This window comes from Centruroides vittatus, unplaced genomic scaffold (genome assembly GCF_030686945.1).
Source record: "Centruroides vittatus isolate TY-2023 unplaced genomic scaffold, ASM3068694v2 contig_7, whole genome shotgun sequence".
Taxonomy (NCBI): Eukaryota; Metazoa; Arthropoda; class Arachnida; order Scorpiones; family Buthidae; genus Centruroides; species Centruroides vittatus.
Window position 1 is genome coordinate 2,995,297 of NW_027122442.1, and position 23,092 is coordinate 3,018,388.

The 23,092-nt window shown below is 27.8% G+C and overlaps 1 protein-coding gene across 1 annotated transcript in view; it reads right to left on the minus strand.

Moving 5' to 3' along the window:
* Positions 1-297: 297 nt before the first annotated feature.
* Positions 298-23,092, minus strand: part of LOC136980489 (centrosomal protein of 152 kDa-like) — a 37,078-nt gene continuing 14,283 nt past the window's right edge. Inside the window, exons 6-19 of the mRNA XM_067276614.1 lie at positions 21,835-21,982; positions 17,484-17,575; positions 16,827-16,957; positions 16,391-16,574; positions 14,024-14,149; positions 12,635-12,765; positions 10,592-10,720; positions 10,236-10,459; positions 6,348-6,514; positions 6,018-6,263; positions 5,830-5,946; positions 5,320-5,739; positions 5,173-5,251; positions 298-1,029 (exon numbers count right to left, since the gene is read on the minus strand). Of these exons, the coding sequence (XP_067132715.1) occupies positions 488-1,029; positions 5,173-5,251; positions 5,320-5,739; positions 5,830-5,946; positions 6,018-6,263; positions 6,348-6,514; positions 10,236-10,459; positions 10,592-10,720; positions 12,635-12,765; positions 14,024-14,149; positions 16,391-16,574; positions 16,827-16,957; positions 17,484-17,575; positions 21,835-21,982 (2,736 nt within the window). The 3' untranslated portion in view covers positions 298-487. The remainder of the gene's footprint in view (positions 1,030-5,172; positions 5,252-5,319; positions 5,740-5,829; positions 5,947-6,017; positions 6,264-6,347; positions 6,515-10,235; positions 10,460-10,591; positions 10,721-12,634; positions 12,766-14,023; positions 14,150-16,390; positions 16,575-16,826; positions 16,958-17,483; positions 17,576-21,834; positions 21,983-23,092) is intronic.

A 23,092-nucleotide genomic window follows, 5' to 3' on the forward strand; every position in this document is an offset into this window, starting at 1 on the left:
GCCTGCATGAAATATAACCAAATCAATCAAGACAGACGGACAAATACTTTATACTATCGAATACTTTCGCCTAGTTCGCATCGGAAATACCGGCCGTGACTTACTTCCTCCTTAAGAAAACCAGGTTTTATATAAACTTTTATTTGTTTATTTTTCCCGGTTAGGTAATTGCAAGAGGTTACATAAAATTAATATTTAAAATTAACTTATAATACATTATACTATACGGGAAAACTGAAGCTAAGTTCTCGCAAATCGAAACTATAAACTGGACCAAACAAAAAACAAATTCATTCTTTTTTTTATAAAACAAAAATTTATTTACTCGTATTAAGTAGTTTTATAACTATAGACAAGGGATTTTGTGCGCTTAACAATTAGAACTATTTCCTATCGACAACGAGATGTAACCGAGAAGCGCGTAAACTTCGTATTATACATTTAAAAAAAATAGATTTGTACACGAATTAAAAGTAAAATCTCGATTCTAAAAGTCGGAGAAAGGCTGTTCGGCCGACATTTTACGGAAGTGATATTCTCTCCTTTCGTCACGTTTCTCGACTTCCGTCGAAGGGATCAATCGAGTAAACGTTTCCGTTCTGCCGTAACGGGACGGAGAAAGGGAACGAGGTTCGCTTTCGACCGAAATCGAATGCGTGACGGAGGAGGAAACGGATTGAAACGAAGGAGAATCGTAAGGAAGTAACGTTCCTTCATTCGTTACGTCCTCCGCTCGTTTGGAAAGCATCTCCAGACGAGGTTCTGCATTTCTTAAGTCGCTTTTAGTGTCGACGGCTTTGTCGAAAATTTTATTTTCTAAATTAGAAGTAATCGAACCTTTACTTTGACCTCGCGACACTCCATCTTTTTCGGCAGTGACGAAGAAAAAAGAATTTTCTTCCGGTGTCATTTCTTTTCTTTTCCCGGTGGAGTAAGCCTCTTGTAACTTTTTATGGTAAACCAGAAGAGCCTGTTTGGTTACTCTCTTTGAAAATTCTTCCGTTGCCACCAGTGAATTATTCACTTTGCCTGTTAATTAAAAAAGAAAACAATGATTACTTTAATGCCCGATTGTCGACTTGTGTAAATGCCTTGTAATTCCATCGTATTTAATACTAAATGAGATCCGGCAAATGAAGCAACGAGCCCAACGAATATCATCATCATCACGAGTTAACCAAGTTTAAAATTCATTCACTGGAGCCAGGTTTTTCCTAAATGTACAATTGCGTATATTGGAAGAAAAGAAGAATCAAACGAATGCCTAGACTGATTCATCTTGAAAAATCAATTTTTAAAACTCAAAACGGCAGTAAATCTAGCGTGATCAATTCGTAATGAAAAGATTTGACCTGTTTAAGAAGACAGTTCAAATCTTGTTAACGTGTCAAACGGGTCGAAAACGTTCGTTTAAACTGTTTCGCCGAAACTTAAATATTTTTGTCGATTGCCGGCCTCGATAAAAAATTGCCAGCCAAACCGACTCAATAGTGGGCAGGTGGCAATCCTAACGTCACCCATCTCTCCTAAAATGGGAAGTTAGTACCCAGTGCAATCTCTGGTCGCTCAGACTATGCGAAAGAAAAGTCCACCTTGACAGACGTCGCGAATTCTCTGCTTGTAGACACGAAAGTTTCCAATAAACGAATACTTAATTGTTAATATTGTAATTTTAAAAACAATTTCTGATAGAGCAGGACTTGTTTAAAAGATTTGTTGCTGTCAAATGTAAGGATATGTCATAGGCTAAAGTTTATAAAATGATAGTTGTAAATGACCCTCTCTCAGATTACCCTCATATATCAACAATTATTAAATTTCTTTCATATTCAGTGCACACTGTTGAGTGTGAAAGGTTTGGGTGAGATGACATTAACAAAAACTCCAATTGGAAACTGTCTTGATGTAAAAAATGTCAGCAGCTTGTTAAACATCTCCATAAATGCCCCCCAGATGGGAATTTAATTTTCATTTGGCATTTATTGCCTGATGTGAATCAAAACCAAGAAGAATTGTTCAATAATGTATGATACTTGTGGGTTGTAACAATAGATTTATGGTTACATTGATAGTGTATGACAGTATAACAATGTACAGTACAGCAGGGATGGGCAACCTTTTTCTATGTAAGGGCCGCATTTTAAGACTTTTGAACTGATGCCGGCCGCATACAAGAGAAAGAGAAAAAAAATGTTGGTAAATCAGAATTATTTATTCATATATAATTATAAATTAGCATAGGTATAGTTAATTTAGCTTCTGGAACTGATGTAAACATAATATATTGGAAATATTTGGTTAAATATTCATCACTGCTAGTTTTAAATTAGTTTCGATGTGTCTGTTAGACGGTTTCTTGTTTTAATTTTTACTAAATTCATTGCGGGAAAAACTATTCACATACATAAGTTGTAGAAAATAACGTTTGAATCTTTGCTGCATACTTCCTTAAGCTGGAAAATTGATATACAGTATTTATTCACATTTTATGCGTCGCGGGCCGCAAAATATATGAATGCGGGCCGCAGGTTGCCCATCCCTGACGTACAGTATCTGTGAGAATAAAGAAATGTTTAAACAATAATGTATTGTGTATTGTTCTGAGCAGCCTCACTGATAAGAAATGTTAGCTACAGTTTCTAAAATTTTGCAGTTTCTAAAACTTTTTTAGTAAAATTAGCGAAAATGCTACAGAAAATTTTTCCCAGCTCAAACCCTGACACCGCTTGTTAACTGTAGGTAGTTTTTAGCTTATATGAAGTATATTTTCAAACCTAAATAATTCATAAATTCTTAACTGTTTTTAAACCTAAATAATCCAAAATGTTTTAAATTACAAAATTATTGTATAGAGTAGACATATATATAAATACAAATAAATGTTAACTTAAATAATATTAAACTGAAAATTAAAAATTTACCACTTTATTTTTTTAAAAAAACAACATTCACACACTATCTTTTCATATTTGTTTTATAGAGAATTATTAAAACCTCAAATTCTTTCATCTAGGCATTCCATGTTCTTAATTTAAAAAGTGTTCTATTTCTCTTAGTTTATGTTTTCTATCATGATTCAATAATGGGAAAGTTATTTCATCACAATAATTTTAATACAGAAAACAATGGGGGTTTCTGTTGTAACCAGTTGGGTTGAACCAATTACTTGACCAATGAGTACTTGTCTTGTTCTTTTATTGATAATGCCCTCAGTATGGCATGTTGGGCAACTGTCTAAAAATCTAGATCTTGACAATGCCATTTTCTAACATGATGGAATATCTGCCCATTGGAATATTTAAGTTAGAGGGTGGTTGTATGCCACATTTCCAGGCATGTGGATTGGTGAGAAAGTCCATATCCATGGCCTCTCTGCTTCCCTGATTTGACACTATTAGATTTCTTTTATTGGGGGCTATGTAAAAAAAAATATTTTTCAAATAGGAGTTGCAAATGTTGCAGAATAATCATAGTGTATAATTCATGCTTCTGAACAGATAATGTCACAGCAGCTTACAGGGGTAGGGAAGAATTCATGGTTCATTTTTCATACTGTCAGATGGTGCAGAGTATTTCCAATCGTTAGTACAAGTGATTTTCAACTGAGTCGCTACAGCACACTAAGGTGCCACAAAACATAGTGAAGAGTGGTACCGTAATGGATATTACATGTATTATTAAAAGTTATTATATATTTGTATAAAATTAAAATTATAAATTATTTAATTCCTTTGTAATCAATTTTATTTAAAATACTGCATATATGGTAATTTCAATCAATTAATATGTATTTTGTATAAACGCATGTACAAAGTATATAAAGAAGTAGAAGTGCTGCAAGAAAAATTTACAAAGTCGCGTTGCCACAAAAAAAGGTTGAAAAACCTTTAAAGATTAAAAGCAATGACTAAATAACTTCCATTTTCATTGAATTTTAGAAACCAGTTTCTTTTTTTCCTTTATTTCAACAAAGATGCAGTGAAATAAAATGTAATTAGTTTTTTCATAAGCCCGTGTTTTTTCCAAAACTGGCACAACATACTTCAGATACATCTGCCGTATTGTCAACAAGAGAAACAATTCCTAACAGAAAAATGATTCTAAGACAAAGTTACAAGTCAAAATTTTTCCAAATATTAAAAAAAAATGACAGTAGACACACTGTTATATGCTATGATGAGTGGCATTCTTGCACCTTCAGGCAATTTTGTAGTGTGGTTTTTACTGAACATCTAATACAGTAGACCCCCCCTATAACACAGTAGATACGTTCTGTGTTATATGAATTCCGTGTTGTATGAGTCACTTAAATACATGAGCCAATCACAGCCTGGCACGTGTGCAGTTTAGAGGCTATGGCTGTTTGAAAGGTTTTCTTCCATAAAATTAACTGATTCTAGACTAATTTGACTCAACATTTCCAAATCACGTATAATTTTTTGAGAATAATCCATATAAACTATGCTATAAACAAAAAATTGTAGGATTACTTACTGAGTGTGCACTGTTTGATGATGCCATTGCTTAAGTTTGTTTATGTCACAGAGTGCCTCATGAACGGCAGGCACGTGTTTCCTGATAAGTTATTTTTCTGCGTAAAATTCGCTGAACTTTGGAGACATCATTAATAAAAATATAATTTTTATGGCCGTTGAATAATATATGGTTTTTAGTAGGTCGGCTGCTCATTTAAACTCAACAGTTTGTGCAATGTCCGCTATTGATCCAGATTCGACCAATCCTGTCGTGACACGAGTCGGTGATGATGTTTTACCGTGTTATACGAGTCTCTTTTAGCATGTTATACAAACACGATTGCAATTTTTTTGCCGTGTTATACAAATCCATGTTATATGAACATGTGTTATAGGGGGGTCTACTGTATATACAAAGTCATGAATCTAATGTAATAAACAACTTGAAGATTAATTTAAGAAGTTTCAAATCAAGAGTATAAATAGGATAGAATATAATGGAAAAAAACTACTACTATGTCTATGCACTATTTAATAAAATATACTTTTCTAACATTCATTGAATTTGTCACTACATCTTGCATAATATGATGCATTTAAGAAAAAAAAACTGTACATGATTAATATAATTCTGAACAATTATTTACTAAAAATAATATAGTAATTTTAATATTCCAAAATATAAACAATTACATACCAAAAAGCTTTCTTAAATCTGTAATAACTTTTTCATTCCATGTTTTTACATCATTTGCAGAAACGTATCTTTCAAAGGTCTAAAATAATTTACAAAAATTTAAAAATTTAAGAAACAAATTTCAAGAAACATTCCAATAATTCTAACCTGAGTAGAAATGTCTTCTTTCTTCACATTATTTAGGATGCTATTTTTTACTTCTTGAAGCTCCCTTTCATGAGTTTTCTTTAGATCTGTAATTTTTTTTTCGGTTTTCAAAATTTCTTCTTCCTGAAAATTTAACATTTTTCCCTTCAAATTATCCACAATGGAATGAAATTCTTCCGTCAATCTTGCTATCTCATCAGTGTGCTTTTTATTTAATGCTTGTATGTGTTTATGATACTTTCTTAATTTTTCCTTCAGTTTGTTTTCTCTTTCTTGAACTTTTTCTAATTCTTGCTTTGATATTTTTAAGTCTGCAGTTAATTTATTAATTTCACTTTTGAATGCAGTACTTAAAAATGTTTGGTCCTCTTGAAGTTCTTGTTGCATCGGTTTAGTCAAAGTACTTATCTTCTTATCAAGCTATATATTTATATAAATTATTTAAAAAAAAAATCTTATTTGAAAAACTAATAATCATTTAAAATTTTTAAATATAAATATGTAATTTACTTTGTTCTCATCTAATACCAAAGAGGATGACTTTAGAGTTTCGATTTGTTGTTCTAATCTTTTAATCTCTTGTTTTGAGTTTTGAATTTCAGCTATATGCTGCATCATTTCTTCATTCTACAATATATTAAATACAATTTTAACATAATTTATTAAACCTAAAGTAAATAGTTATCTTTTAACTCTACCTTTTGTTTATGACATATTTTCTTAGTATTAGATATTGCTTCTTCTAATTCTTGTAAATATTTTTGTCGTAATTTTTCCATATTTTGAGAGTATTCTTTTTCACATAATTTTATTTTATCATCATTTTTTTTTTCTAATTCTGCACGTAGTTCATTTAATGATTTCTGTTTATCATTCTCATAATGCTTTATTATTTTGATATATAAGTCTTCTATAGCAGTTTCTCCTTTAATGTTATCGCCTCTCTGAGTAGGGATATTATTAAAAAGTATTTTTAAAAATTTACACAATGATGTGTTTTTGTATAAAATACTTATTGAAATAATTACCTCACTAAATTCAATTAATTCTTGAAAACAGTCCATCTTTATTTTCTGTACAATATTTTCCATTTGTTGGTTTTTCTGTATTTTCATCTGTTCTAATAACTGATTCATTTCCTTTTCAAATTTACTTTCAGTTTGTTTGGTAATAGCAATTATCAATTTATTCCTTTCTATTACATAAAGAAAAATCAATAATATAAAATTAACTTAAATTGATTTGAATTTTATATCATGTTATCTTATTTCTTTTTTAGTATTGATCTATTTTATCAAGTAACAATAATATTAAGTAAAACTAATTACGGAAACACCAAAAAAACCATAACTCCAGCAAAAATTACTGAGAAATTTAACTTAATAAAAAAAAGCAAATGTTTTAATAGCTAGGGCCAACAACATATCTGTTGCCTTTAGATAAAACCCTATCGTCTACATGCTACTGATGAACTGTAAGGGCCATTATGAAGGCCTCCTTCTAGCAGGGATTTAAACCATTCCAGTTACTGGCAACACCCTCAACCAACTATTGGAATACATTGGCACTAGGGTTTCTCAAACAGGATCCCGGTTGTTTTTTTAACCTGGGAAATTCTTCTCATCCTGGGAAATCCTGCAAATTTCTTAAAAGTTCGCTTTTTTCTTATTTTGTGTTAAGGTTGTGGAAATTTTGCCAATAGAAAGTATATTAACTCATAAACTGTCAGAATACATTTTGTATTTATTTTTATGTATTTATTAATTTTAAACCTGCTTATTAGTTTTTTAAATTTTTCCTCATTATGGCATGTCACAAATGTCAATATGTAGCTTATTTGTGGCAGAACTCTGAAAATTCTTTACTTGTCAGGACCTGTAATATCTGGAATAATTGTGCTTATGCTGTCTTAATTTTAACCATGCCCAGTAGCTTCAATAACTGCATAGCTGTAATGCCAGGTTGTGCAAATTGGGCAAGGATACAAACGAGTACGAAATCTGCAAGTATGAAGTTTTTCTTCATAAACCTAATTATTAAAGCCAAACGAATTGCCAAATTATCAGGCTATAAGCTTGATGCCACTATTAAAGCAGCCAAGGCAGACAAATCAAGAATACTAGAGCAAAAGAAGTACTACAATCTCGAAAATGAACTAGAAATCTTCCAGGCTACAGGCGAAAAAATACATAACATCTGTTTTCTCTTAAATGCATTAAAGACAATTCCACTCATATCAATTGAATCGGAAAGAGCATTCTCGGTAGCAGGACTTTTCATTACTAAAATAAGAACTCAGATCAAGTGATGGGAGTATTGACCATCTTTGCTTTTTAAAATCTTATTATAAAAATTTACAATAATATTTTGTATTATGTTTTATTTAAATCATAAAAATTATCTTTTAAGTTCATTTTTTAAATTTTCAACTTAATTCAAAGCATTTTTATTGATGATGATGTATGTTGTTTCCAGCAAACTTTAATAAATTTTTTCTATTTGTGAAAATTTCTATGTAATTCAAAGGTAATTAATATATTACCTTTATCTTACACAGCATTATTAATGACTTTGGAGGTTGCAAATGTATTAAATTACTTTAAAAAATGAAAAATAATTATATCATTTGATTTCAAGATATTATGTTTTGTATATCTTAAAAATAATTAATTCTATCCTGGGAAACAGTTCACTTTTATCCCAGGACATGCAAAAGACCGGGTAATGAGAAACCCTAATTGGCACCCTTGCTTGCCCCCTTGGCCAGTGATTGAAGGAACAGCTATCTTCAATAAATAAGGAACACAACACCACTGCTTTTGCCTTCTTACCCATGGAACACATTCTAGCACACCTGAATGAGACCAAACTTTTACATCCAGGCAGGAATCTCCCAACACTTGAGTTATTGGAAATACAAAAATGTTGCCATCAATTTCAAGGAGAGAAATACCCTCCATCATGCGTGGAGATCCTTACTTGAGGTCCTTTTATAATTTTTGACATCATTATACCAATAATCAATCAGACAATGCCTTCATAATATTTAAAAATTGATGTTAGAATTTTTGTTCTACTTTTGAATACTGTTGTTAACCTGATGATGATAGTTTACAAAAACTTTTCTTTTTCATTTTTTCATTAAATTTTTCACAAACTTTTGTTGGAGTTTGATTTTATTAGTGTTTCTATATTATTATCCAGTTTTTGAGATATTATGAAACTAATTACAGTACAATGTAATGTATTTTTAATCTTATGTGATTGACTTCTTTGTTTTTATATATACAGTATTTGTTAACTTTTGAGGGTAGCTATCAACAACTACTTCAGGACTTTTCTATTTACTTGTAAAAAGAAATAAATAAATAAAGTATGTAACATGTATAAATATTATGTTTGTTACTGGTAATTACAAAATCATTCTTTTAACTCATTTAACTTGTTTCTTAAAAATATTATTTAAATTAACTGGGTAGTTGATCAATGGAAGAATGATTTTAATAAAGAAAACAATAAAAAATTTTGTATTTTATTTATTATTAATCTCTTATCTTGTCACCCAGATGTCTGACACCCAGTTGGTGATAGCCCAATTGACCACTGCCCAGTGGTCCATCACCCAGTTAACAGTCATCTTAGTTTTATATATATATACAAATATTCAAAACTGATATACAGTCGACTCCGCATAAGTCGTCACCTGGATAACTCGACACCATTGGTTAAGTAGTTAGTTTTCTGTGGTCCCGACCGACTTACATAGGCATTAATGTTAAAAAACTCCGGTTTACTCGACACTATTTAACTTGTCACTACTGGATAAGTCGACATACTTTTGCTGTCCCACACTCTGATAAGTCGTCACCCCCTCCTGAAAAAATGAATTCACTCCGCACGTGTGGTGCGAACTCATTTTTTTTTCAGGAGGGGAGTCGATTTATTTATTAATATATAATTAATATATATATACATATTAATAAAAATGCTTTAACATTTTATGTATTTTTATGTATAAAATAATAACAGATAAACAAAAATAAAATATACAATCTACATCAACGTCACACCAGAATCCAATTTTGCATTTTCTCATGCTAGAAGCATTAAGAATCCTTAGACGTTACTTGTCAATGATTGACAATTGCGAAAATGATGTTTTCAAGGCATTCATAATCGAGACAGTTAAGTGCTCAAAACAAACAACACTAAACTAATTTTTCAGTTTTTCATCTACAGAGTAATTGTAAATGGAGAACACAATGTATTGTAAGCCTATACTACTGTATAACGCACTACCGTATTTTCCTAATTGTAGTTTTCTGGTTTTTTTTCCAACTTTGCTTTAGTCGTCACATCGGATAACTTGACACATTTCCACTTCCCCTTGGAGTGTCGACTTATGCAGACTTGACTATATATATACACACTGCCACTGCATATATGGTGTATAATATACAATATGTATTCTTCTTACAGAAATTATTTCTACATAAACAGTATAATTCTTTATAACTATTAACATAACAATTGTGTGCATAGTGATATGAAGAAACTAGAAGTTTTTATGAAAATTTTCTCATTGTATATAAAGATCATGTAAGATATAATCATCATATACTGTATTTTTAAAAGATTTTCTCTGCAAAATAATAAAATTTCTATTTATAACAGTTATAATGTTTAGTTAATATTGAAACTATGTCTTTCTTTTGAATTCTGATGATGTTTGTAAAATATATCAAAAAATCTTTAATACAGTAATTTTCATAATAACCCATCTTATTTAAAAAATTTCAAAATATTTTCATTTATTCAAGAAGAGTTCAGTAAGAAAGGCAGAAAACTAAATTTAATTAAAAAAAATTCTAAAAACTACAAACATAAACTAGAAGAAATAAATCCTTATTAATTACCATTTTGGAGATTTTCTTCATATTGCATACGTAATTGATGTTCAAGTTCTTTCTTTTCTTCCTGACACTTTTCATACAATTTAGATTCAAATTCATTTTTAATAATTTCTCTTTCTTCATTTAAATTTTTTATTTGATTTTCAAGATGACTTTTTTCGTCGCATAACTTAATGAAAAGTTCTTTAACTTCAACTAATGACTCAGTTAATTGTGTTATTTCATCCCTAAAAATCACAATTATTATTTCATATACTCTATATAACTTTCATATTTATTATAATTCTAGTATTCTGCATTGTTAAAAATGAATGAAATTCAATGATATATTCTTTGTGTTTTTTTAAAGAATAACTTACTTTTGCAATTTTATTTTCTCTTCATATTCTTTGCATATAAGTTCTTGATCAATTTGAACACCTTTCAATATTTCATTGCGCATTTTTTCACTACTATCCTGATGAAGTTGAAGATAAGCTTCACGACATCTGAAAGTTATAAATAAGATTTTAACAATATACATAAATTATACAGATATATCACTGTCATATAGAGTATTATCATTATAATGCACATTATTATTATACAGTGAATATATCTAACATAAAGAAGTTTGTTAGTTTGTTCTTTATATATTTAAATGCTGAACAAATGCAATAAAACTTTTCAGAGATTATCCTCTCATCTGGGAGGGAGTCAACAATTACTTTTGGTCAAATTAACTTCAACCTCATTCCTACAACAGGCCTCTTTCTATCTGAATAATAGGAAGATGGCATTCAAATAGAAAAATTATCTAATATAAAGTTACCAGCAAGCCCAAAATATGTTTTTAGGGGTTTTTGCAAATGCTGAGTTTAAATATTTGGTTCATTTTTCATGAAATTTGATTGGCATGTTGATTACCATTTCATATTCAGCTGGTATATTAGAGTTAACATTAGAAAAAATTTGATGTCTTGAATCATCTCCTCATGGAGGTAAAAGTCAATGATTACTTTCTGTTAAAAAAACATCAATTCCTGTCTCTATAACCATTAAACTGCACCATTCTATACCATTCAAGTATCATAAACATGACAACAATAAGCTAAAATAATCAAACTCTTAATATAATTTTCACTTCAATGTTTGTTGTTCTTACTTTTTGCCCAAGCAGCATTGGACATATCTGCTAGTACAGGTATCATTAGTTTCTAAATATAACAATGCCATGTGACTTCAGGAAAAATATAAATGCTAAAAATTTTAAAAGTCAAAGCTTTATTGGTTTATTGGTAAAACATTTTTCAAGTTAGTGAGGTTCCAAAAAATGTTTTATCAATAAAGCTGACTCCTAAAATTTGTAGTGTTCATATTTTCTCCTGATTACCTCTCACACTATGGATACTCATCATAAGAAATTCAAGAAATTTCACTGTCAGATGCACTTTGATTCCAACCTTCACCCTTAATCCAAACATAGGATTGGTCAAGCCTGGACTATTGCCCAGTTTTGATGGGTTAAAAACATTGTAAATTAACAAATTTTAAATTTATATATAATAATTTTTAATATTACTTTCATTTTTATACTCTTCTAATTCAATGATAAAAATCTTTATGGATTTTTATTATTGAATTAGAAGAGCTTTGTCTTGAATTAGAAGAGTATTGCTTTGTCTTTATCCTGTACTTGTTTTAGATAAATAAATTTTAATTTCTTCAAAAATATTGAAATTTTTCAGAACAGCAAACAAATATTCTCATAAATTAAAATGAATAAATTAAATTTAGAAATTTTTTATTGTAGATATAAATATTATATGAACTATTCATTTCTGCTATTAATAAATTCAACAAATATTAAAAATAATAGTAATTATTTTTAAAAAATTTTTGTTTACTCATTTATTGGTATCATTTTCTTTGCTGTTATTAATTTTCTAGTCAGACTTTATTGAATCTCAAACTAAAAAAACTTCCTTAATGATTATTCGATGCATTTTCAAATTATAATTGAAGTAGATAGAATGTTTTAAAAAATTATCATCATCATCAAATTAAAAAATGAGAAATGTAATTATAAAATATATTATATAAAATTTATAACTTTAAAGATTTATATTAATAGTTGAGACAAATCTATACACATAAAAAGGAATAATTTCAGGTAGTTTAGAAATATCTAAATTCTGAAATCTAGATATTTACAAAGTTAAGAATTATTTTCTTTCTAAATCACATCAGCTATTATATATAAACAATTATGTATAATAAATTCTATTTACATGAAAGGGTCCTGAAGTCAGGTTTGAAAATAAAAGAAGACCTTAAATTTATAGAAATGAAGTCATTTTAAACATGTAAAAATATATAAAATAAAGTTATGAAAATGAAATATTTAAGAAGTTATTAATTACTTTTCTAACTCAAAGTGTTTTTCAGTTTCCTTCTTTCTCATATTTTCTTTCATTTCTTCCTTCATCTGCTTTATAGTATCTTCTAATTTCTTTTTATTTTCATGTATATCCTCTATTGTTTTATTTTTCTCCTATAAAAATCATATCATAATTGAAAAATGTGAAAAAAATTATATTTATTGGTAGCTTCAAGCTCAAAACTGTCTAATTCAAAAATACTAATCATTCCTAAATGCACTTTTAGTAATATATATGGATCATATTTTATATTCAGAGAAAAGAACTTTCAACAAGTAAGTTTGTTATTTTCCCAAGTTACATTTGTATGTGCATTTACATTTACAAATGTAAAACTCCAATTCATTCACCAACAAATGACATTGATAAAAGCCAGAAGTTGTATATAATGATATATAAGAATGACTTAAAACAAAATAAACCTTGATAACTAGCTTAAATATGTTCCTGATGAATATCTTTAATCTTTCCATAGATTATCTACGAATCCATACTTCAGGTTATTAAGATTTGTTTACACAAATTACAAATTAAAGAAATCAGTTTAAATAAATAGATATACAATGACATTGAAATGAAACTTACAAAACATTACAATTAAATATTTACAGATATTACAGATATAATTCTTCACAACAAATACACACACTACAAATACTTAAATCTTTACTTAATGTTTAGTAGACTTGATCTTCCTGAGGCTTTAACCAAGCAAATTTTATTATACCAGTTGACAAATGGGTATTTTGAACCTGGTCCCCAAAGGTAAAAGTTAAACAAAACTGACAAACATCTGAGGTGGGATTCTTTGTTAGTTTTGACCTGAGATATGTCATTGACTTTTGTCTTTCAAGCTTCGTCGACCAAATGGAAAATATTTTAATTCTCTTCAAAAATTTATGATTTAGCATTTCTCTATCAATCTACATGCATGTAAAATTATCCAACTATGAAACTGTAACTATCACATGCATGTGAAGAATACTGTATGTTCCCTTAATTTATTGCAGAATGTTGCAACTACCACGATCTTCCTTCCTGTAAAAACTGTATGGTTCTTCATATGTAGCCATATTTTGTTGTCAGAAGCCTGATGACTCTGTAATTAAACCCACTCATGCCATGTGACTATGAATCCTCACAAGTTTATATAAAAAACAAAATATTTGACACTGAACCGTCCCTTTGAGCATATAGAATCTAACTTTATATAAAGATGCTCTAACCAACAAAACAGTTCTATAATAATAATTATATTAATTAAAATATTGTTGAAAAAATTGTACAATGATAATCAGTAATTAACTATTACATATTATAATACAGAAATACTGATAATTATAAGTTAAAATATTTTCTTGTTTTACTTACCTCCAATATTTGATGAAGTGATGTCATTTTATTTGTAAGATCTAACATTTCATTTTCTAAGTTCAGCATTTTCTTAACAGAAACCTGAAATTCTTCATTCTGATTTTCTAAATTTTTAACTCTTGCCTAAATGAAATAAATGATAACAAAATTATTAATACTAATAATTATTCTTATAATTAATACTATTAATGCAATTAGCCCTTGCAATTTGCGTGTTTATAAAACGAATATTGAATGCAAAAAGTAAGTTTATATCTAGGAATTATTGCACTAGAAACAGAGACCAGGAATTATTAGGATTAAATTTTTCCAATTGAATTTGTTATGATTATAAATGATTTTTACAGTTCATCTCTGTTTCTGTGAGATGTTTTTTCGGTATTAATAGTTAATGATTACTTCCCAGGCATTGCCGTCATTGCCTCAAAAATTAATACTTAATTCTAAAATATTAATTTTAAGCATTTGATTAAAAAAAAAGTGAATAATTTTACAGTGAAGAACACATACGTGCTTTTAAGAAGAACTATTAAATGTAAAAAGTGACAGTGCTGTTAATCATTTTGAGAACTATGAATTTTTTATATTAAACTTTCAAAGTTTTAACACATTAAAATTTTTGTTACAGCTATGAATTCGTTAATAAAAACACCACCCAGAGTGGGATTAAAAATAAACTGTAAAGTTTCTAAGAATATATTATTGTGAAGAAACAGAGTAGTTGAAGCTGATGATGCTGCCTCTAGAGAACATTATAATTCTTTGTAGAACATATTTTTGAGAACGAATTAATAAAAAGAATCAATGCCAGAATCCTAAATCATATGCTTTATAGAAATGTGTAAAATGTAAACATCTGTGCAGTAGTTAATTAGATCCAAGAAGTGTTAAACATTACTGTATTTACATATACAGTATGACATTTTAAACTAGTTTATTTATCTGGCATATCTAAAGAAGTATGATATAGATGCTGTATGGGATAAAATTTTATTAATGTTAAAATAGAATGTAATGTAAGTACATACAAGTATATCTAACGAAAACAGAAAATTCTGTTAAATGATTACAGCATTAGTTATAAATGGTCTCTCATAGCAATTTCAAAATAATAAATAAACAAATGGCAAACTCATTCAGAAGAACGGTCTCTTATCCCTGCAAATTAAACTGAAAAATGAGAAGAAATTAAGAAATTCCCTATTTTTGGCATAGCATAAAAAAACAGTCTGTATTTTTTGATTAATTTTTATAAAAACAAATTAATTTACTAATATTCTCAACTTAAACCCATGACTTTTACATTACTCTCTCAATGTTAATCAACTGTCAACTGCTACAAATGTTCAAAATTTTTTTCCACGATACTTAATTTACTATTTATTTAATTTAAATACAATTGTTTTTAAGATTCTAACCATCCAAAATTTTACTTTTTCAAAAATTAAAAACATTTTATATAAATATTCAGTCAGATATTTAGTAAGTTTGATAAATTTTTTCATATAGCTGATTTAATCATAAGAATGGCTAATGTCTTGTAGTGAGTAGTAATTTTTAGAAAAAAACCAATATTTTATTTTTGATGTAATAAAGAACTACATAATTCTTCATTTTTTGTTTTTGCTTAATTTTAAAAATAAACCAACTCAATAATCTCAAGTTACTGTCAGTTTTCTAATTTTCCTACCTTTCTAAGAATTTTTATGATAGAAAGTGAGATATTCTGAAATGAACTGCTATGAATTGCATATAATTCAATAGGCTACATCTTATTCAGAGTTAACTTAATAGTCTAGAAATAAAAATATGAAGTAAAAAAAATAAATAAAAACGAAAATAAAGTAAAAGAAATAAAAATATAAATATTAACACACAAAGTGAGTTCTATTTTGTGGTTTTATATATCTTTGAAATACTAAATGATATAATGAAATACAACTGCTGTTCACAGATTATATGCATCTGTAAATAATAATCAATATTTATTCATTATTCCTATTTTGTATTATTGTGATTCTGTCATTCTGAGAGTGGCTATTAGGTACAAAAGTATTTAATAATTATTTGCAAGTCACTAGAATAATCATAATATATATCATGATAGTCCATCATTCAGCAGCACCACTTATTAATTCTATGTTTATTATATATATATTGAATATAATATTTTGTTTTTGAATATTTAATGGGAAATATTTGTTTTTGTATTGAATAATTGAAATTACTGTTACAATGTTGTTACAAGTTTTTAAAAAACGGTTAGTTTTAATTATTTCTCAACTTTTTAAACATTACAGATAAAATTATTTTTTCTAATGTTTTAAATGGTATAATAAAAAAAATTATTTAAATTTTTATTACTTCAGATTCTTTGACTTTTTCTTCTAAAGCTTCCTTCTCTTTCTTTTCTTTAACAAGTTCTCTCTCTGTAGAAGCCAACTGTAACTGTAATATTCCTAACTGATTACGTCTGGACCGTAAGTTTAACAATGATTTTTGAAGTTCCAATTTTAGTGAACTTGTTACATCATCCACATTTTGATATCTAATCAAAATACAAAAGATTAATTTAAAGTAATTGCATTGATTAGTTTTGCATAACATAGATACTTAGAATAAAAAAATTATGGAATAAAAAAATTTTAATTGAAAAATTACTTTTAAAAAATTAGAAAAGTAAATTTAAAAAAGCAAAATGAAACTGCACGGATACAGTATTCATTAACAATATACATCATGAATGAACCAAAGAACCACTGATTTCTGTTCAATAAAATCAATATTTGCATGAACTCACCTATCTTGTTTTCTGAGACCTAATTGTTCAATAGAATCATTCATTTCTGTAATTTTAGTATTTTCAAATATTTCAAGTTTCCATATATTTTCATAATTTTCTAATTCTGATTTTAAACTTTTCATTTCTGCCTGTAATTTTCCAAATAAATAAGTATTAATATAATTTGCATGCTAATTATATTTTTGAAGTAGAACTAATTAATTGTATTAGTTGTAAACATATATACATTACCAAAATAGCTGGTCATTCTTTTATATAAGTAAATGAGCATTACTTGATTAATACATAAATCCAATAAATTACAAAATAAATAAAAACAATATCTTAAAAACTATGTAATTTATAAATAAAAATTTTTGTATGATATAAAAACAACACATTTAAAACTGAAAAATGTTACTATGTATACATAATATTCTATATTTCATCGTCTTTAAAAATAATTTGCATTTAAACTTTATTATTCTCTGAGCCATTTGGAAATATTAATAAACATCTAAATTTAAATAAAATGAATTTGAATTATTTTTAAATAAGGCTGCTTTAACAGATATAATAAAAAATATATTCAAATAGATATTACTATAAGTAAATATATATATATATATAAATTCATAATTTGCATTTATAAATAAATCTAAATTTTAATCTTACTTCCAACATTTTTAAATAGTTTTCAGTTTCACCCTTTGAAAGTTTTAATTCTTTAAGTTGAGCCTTCAAATTACTCGTTTCTTGAAATGTACCTGAAAATTAATTTTATACATTTAAAAAACTAATAATAAATTTATTTTTAAAAATCAACATCTTAATAAATAATTAGATAAAAGAGAGCATAAGTATTATGGTCTGCTTTGCACTAATTTATTAATCATTCGGGATGGGAAAACAAATACCTCAATTATTATCTTTCCAAAATTTCATTTAGAATGTAAAAAAATATATATAGAGGGAAGAAAAAATCATCATACTAGTTACAATTATTTGGATTTTTTGAACAAAGTACTAAACAGTTTAAATTATAGGGTTGAACTGAAAGTTTGTTCGGTTTTTAGAAAGAAATAAAATATACTATTTTGAAATAAATAAAAACCTTTAATCCACAATGTATTCACCTTTCTGTTCAATAACCTTACACCACCTGACGGGTAGTTTCATAATTCCATCTGTATAGAATTGGAAGGTGGGTGGGTAGATTGAAGAAATTATTGATGTGATTTTTGATACCTTCTAAAGATTGAAATTCTATGCTATTTAAATTATTCTGCAATGAATGAAAAAGATGATAGTTTGAGGGAGCAATATCTAGAGAATATGCAGGATGACTCAAAATATCCCAGTTAAAGTCTAGAAGTTTTTGGAATATGTTTAACAATATGTGCGGTCTTGCATTATCATGATGGAATGCCACTCCCCATCGATTTGCAAGTTCCAGACGTTTTTGATGCACTGCAGCCTTTAGTTCATCCAGTTGGAGACAATATTTATTGGAATTAATTGCTTGGTTGTTGGGTAAAAGCCCGTAATAAAAACCCATTTCCAGTCCCACCAAACTGAAATCATTACTTTTCTGGGATGCAAACCAGCTTTAGGTTGCAGCACTGGAGGATAACCTGGCTTACCCCAAGATCTCGTGTTGAATATTGTTGTAAATGATCCATTTTTCATTGCTTGTTATTAATCACTTTAGAAAAAGGGATTGTCTTCATTGCATTTTAAAAGTGAATCACATACAGAAACACACTCAATAAGGTTTCGTTTACTTAATTAATTGAGAACCCAAACATCATAACAGGAAGTGTATCCAAGGCTAGCCAAATGTCTGACAACAGATGTTTGGGATATTTTTAAGAAGTCAGCTGTCTCTAATGTTGTTTTATGCCAATCATTTTGAATTAAAGCAATTATGGACTCATCTTCTATGGTTGAAGACCATCCTGACCGAAGTGCATCTTTACGAGAAAAATCTCCCTCCCTGAATTTTGAAAACCATTTCTGGCATGTTTGATCAGTAACTGCATCCTCCCCATATACATCACATATCTTTTTTTGAGTTTTTGTCACATTTTTTCTTTTTCGGAAATAATAGAGCATGAGATGTCAAAAATGCACCTTCTTATCTTCCATTTTAATGTTTTTTTTTTTTTCTTAAAAGATAACAAAATATTAAAAAATAGCCATAATTAAACTTACGTAATAAATATGCAAATATTCGTAATGTCAACCTTAACAAGTTAAAACTTGATAAGCACGACAGAGGTAACACAGACGGGCAATTATGTAAATATCTGAATGAACTTTTAGTTCAACCCAATACATCCCAAATTATTTAAAAACTGAAAGTTTCAGTGATAAACATTTGTCAACAAATTTTGTTCAATGAATATTCAAATTTCCTGGAATTTTGTTGAGATTTCCAGATATGCAAATATAAAGTTCCTTGAAGACTTCAGGATCTTCAAGAATTTCCACCTTAATGTCTATGTATATTGTACTTTTTATAAAATAAATTTGAATCTATTTGTCAAAATATAGACTTTAAATCTTGTCATTCTTAATATTTATGCTACTAAAATTTTGATATTGAAGTAAATTAGTTACATATAATTAAAAACAAAATTATACAATTATAGTAAACCCTCCATTTACACAAGTAATTGGTTCCATGAAAACAGTGTATAAATGAAAACTACATACATGTAGTTATGGATAGCTGGTTATGTAGAGACTGTTACAAACCATAAAACTAAAATTGCCCAATTGGCAATTTTGATCAACTTTCCTGAATGAGTTGATACATCAACTCATTCAGGAAAGTTTGCAGAAAATGTCTGACTTTGACAAAGAGCAAGCTTCTCAGTTGGTTTTATCAACTTTAGTCAAGACACAATGAGATCACTGACAGTTGATAAAAAGGATTGTGCAAAAAAGAAGCAGTTCCTCTCCACTCAAGTTCACCAAAAAGATGAACTTGGGAGGAGAGGAACTGCTTTTTATGTGTTGTCTCTCCCTTTGGATACATCCTAATACTGCCTCGATCACATATAACATCAACAGAACTGTTTAGGCAAATGTGCTAACAACAACATTTGCCTAAACTGTGACCATTAGGAACTGTGAAAGAAAGAAACCTACAACTGATTGAAGACTCCAAGATGCTCAAAGTATTTCGCACTTTGCATGTGACTTTATTGTAAACTCTCTCTCTCTGAATAGATAGCCATGACATGTGTTAAGCACTTTACTGATAAATGTATTAGATATTGTATTGATGAATGTGTTAGGTGTTTGCTATTATAGCTCTTATGTTAAATAATAAATTTGTTTTAATGTGAAATTAGTAATCTGAATGAATCATTTCTGGATTGTTTATCTCTCAACTTCCTCCTCTGTTCTCTTACCCTGAGTCCCTACAAGAGATGTGCTTGCACTCATAAAATCTCCATAAGGTTTCTTGTGAGCCAGAATTCACATATTGTGTCAGACATTCTGGCCCAGTACCTACAATTTTCATGTCACATGAATATGTATAATTACAATATGTGATACTAGTATATATACAATGTATGTTAGTTACTTTAATGCACTTAACCCTTAAAATTTTAAATTTCTGCATTGTTGTGAAATCTGTTCAGTTTATTATTTAAATTTATAAATTTTTCAAACATGTTAAGGTAAATTTATATAAATGGAGGATTACTTGTATTAAATTAAAAATTATCAACAAAAATGAATCATTTTATTACATAGATATTGAGTGTATCTGGAAGATAAAATATTGACTATAATCTGCATCTGAACTTTGGCAATTATTAAATTTAGTAAAAATATAGGTTGGACTGAATTATTGTGTGGTTAATCTGTGAATTCTTCATAAAGAAAGTCAATTTAAAATTATGATGTGGATTATTGAATGGAGCCTATTATCTACCAATTTTGCAACTTGAAATTTATTATGAAATAGTTGAATAGTTTTTCTTTGTTCAAAATCATCAAGAGCATATTTATAAAACTTGGAAAATCTTTTTCATGCTGAAAGTATATCTCCATCAATATATATGCATATACATTCATTAAACCACCAAAGACATGCACTGTATTTGAAATCTTCTCTCATTTACTACCTGTGCATCAATCCACACTTCAATTGACGTTATTAGACACTTCTACTTATTTTCTATAGGACTGATTATGTTTTAACCTATTAACACCATTATTGACTAAAATATAGGAACTTGATCTTGTAACTTGAAAACTAATGTTTCCAGTAATTCCTCCTCAGTACATCATTACTCTTTATAGAACTATTTGAAAGCTGACTGTCAATTTTCTTGTATGTTAGTTTCTACAGAGAATAGAAATTAAATGATTGATTTTCCAGCCCAGATTGCTGAATGTTATATTGTCAACTTTTAAAATTTTTTCTCTTAGATTTTTTCTGTTTTTTCCATGAATTTGCTTATGGAAGTGAAATGGAAGAAAGGCAAGAAAAAAATGAAATGTTTCAGAAAGTATCTTCTAAACTGCATATTGGTGTCATATTTTCAATGTCATTTTGGATGTACAGGTACAAAATATAAACTGATGAGAATTATGCAAATGTTTTATTCCAGTTCTAGCAAATTTTTCATTTGCAGATTATATATCACATGTAAAAATATTTATTTGGCTTTATATGAAAACATGTTTTAATCATTTCATAATTTCACTTTATTTAATTGTTGCTGATGTTGTTCATTGCTGATTTAACTATTATTTTAACATATTTTATAACTTTCAATCTGTTTAAATTAATGAACAGAGTGAAGTAGACTAAGTAATAAATAATCATAGAATATTTTCATAAATATCAACTGATTTATGAATTTTTTTATTCATGTAATTTCTTTTTCAATTTGTATTTGAAATTTAATAAAATATAAAATCTCAAATTTCATGATAATTTAACTATATTTATTTTTCAAGAAATTTTAAAATTATTTCATTGCAAAAATTAACTATTTACCTGTTTCAAGTAATTCTTGACATTGTCGTTGACTTGTTTCTAAACTTTTAGTCAATCTATTAATTGTTTCAACTTTATCTAATTTTAATTCTTGGAGCATTTGAGCATGGTGCAACAAATCCTTCTGCAAAAGTTCATTTTCTTCTTTCTATAAAAAAAAATTTCTTTATTTAATAAATTTGTTACAATAAGATATAATTCTAATTCTGTAAGTTTTAAATTCTTAATTTATTTTTGAATTGAAGTTCTTGAATATTTATAAACCAAAGATAAAATTAGAATAAATAAATTTTCTAAATAAAAATTCAATTTACATTCTAGATTTTGCATTACTTTTGAACTGCAATTTGAAGTCACTCAATTAAAAATAATTCTAATAATAAATTTGAGTTTCATGATTCATGAAATCTGGCAATGTTTGTCTATTGATATTTTGAAAAACATAAAACAATTTGGCATATCAAGAATTACAAACATCAATACAAATAGTGTTTTTAACACTAGAAAAAAAGTGTGTGTATATATTTCTAAGAATAATAAGAATATATGAATAAAATATGGAATATATATAAAAATATTATAATAATAAGAATTACAATGTATATGTAAATATGTTACATTGATTATAATCCTAAAAAATTATAATCAACGTAACATATTAACATATACTGTGTATTAGAATTAAAAGTAAAAAAAATATCATGATATGTCATTACATATATTATTTCATTGTTTTTCTTTTAAAAGAAAGAATAAAAAGAAGCATAATGTTTATCGATATCATTAGCATATTTGATACAGTTTGAATTTACTATTAATTTTAACCTTAAAAAACACAATAGATATTTATTTTTAATATTTTAATCTGTGTGCTAGTATTTTGATTATCACAATATACTATTCAGATGATGTCTATGTCTGAAAATAAATTTCACTTCTACTTTAGATAAAATAATTTAATTAATATTTTCTTTCAGTCAGTGGCAGAACTTTAATTCATAATGCACTCTTGTGGGTTCCTCCCCCTCCCAACCTACCACAAAAAACACCCATAGAGCCAATTTTTTTTCTTGAGGCTCTTTTCCACCATATGTAAACTGTGTGACTCTGTTGGTTCCTAAGGTGTAAAAAAAGATAAAATGTAAAGACACTCTCTTTTAACAATGTTTTTATATGTAACATGTTTCAGCCTTTTTTGGGAGTGTTTCTTTTTATAGAACTTTTAAAATTTATCAATAAAAACCAGGACTCTGTCAAA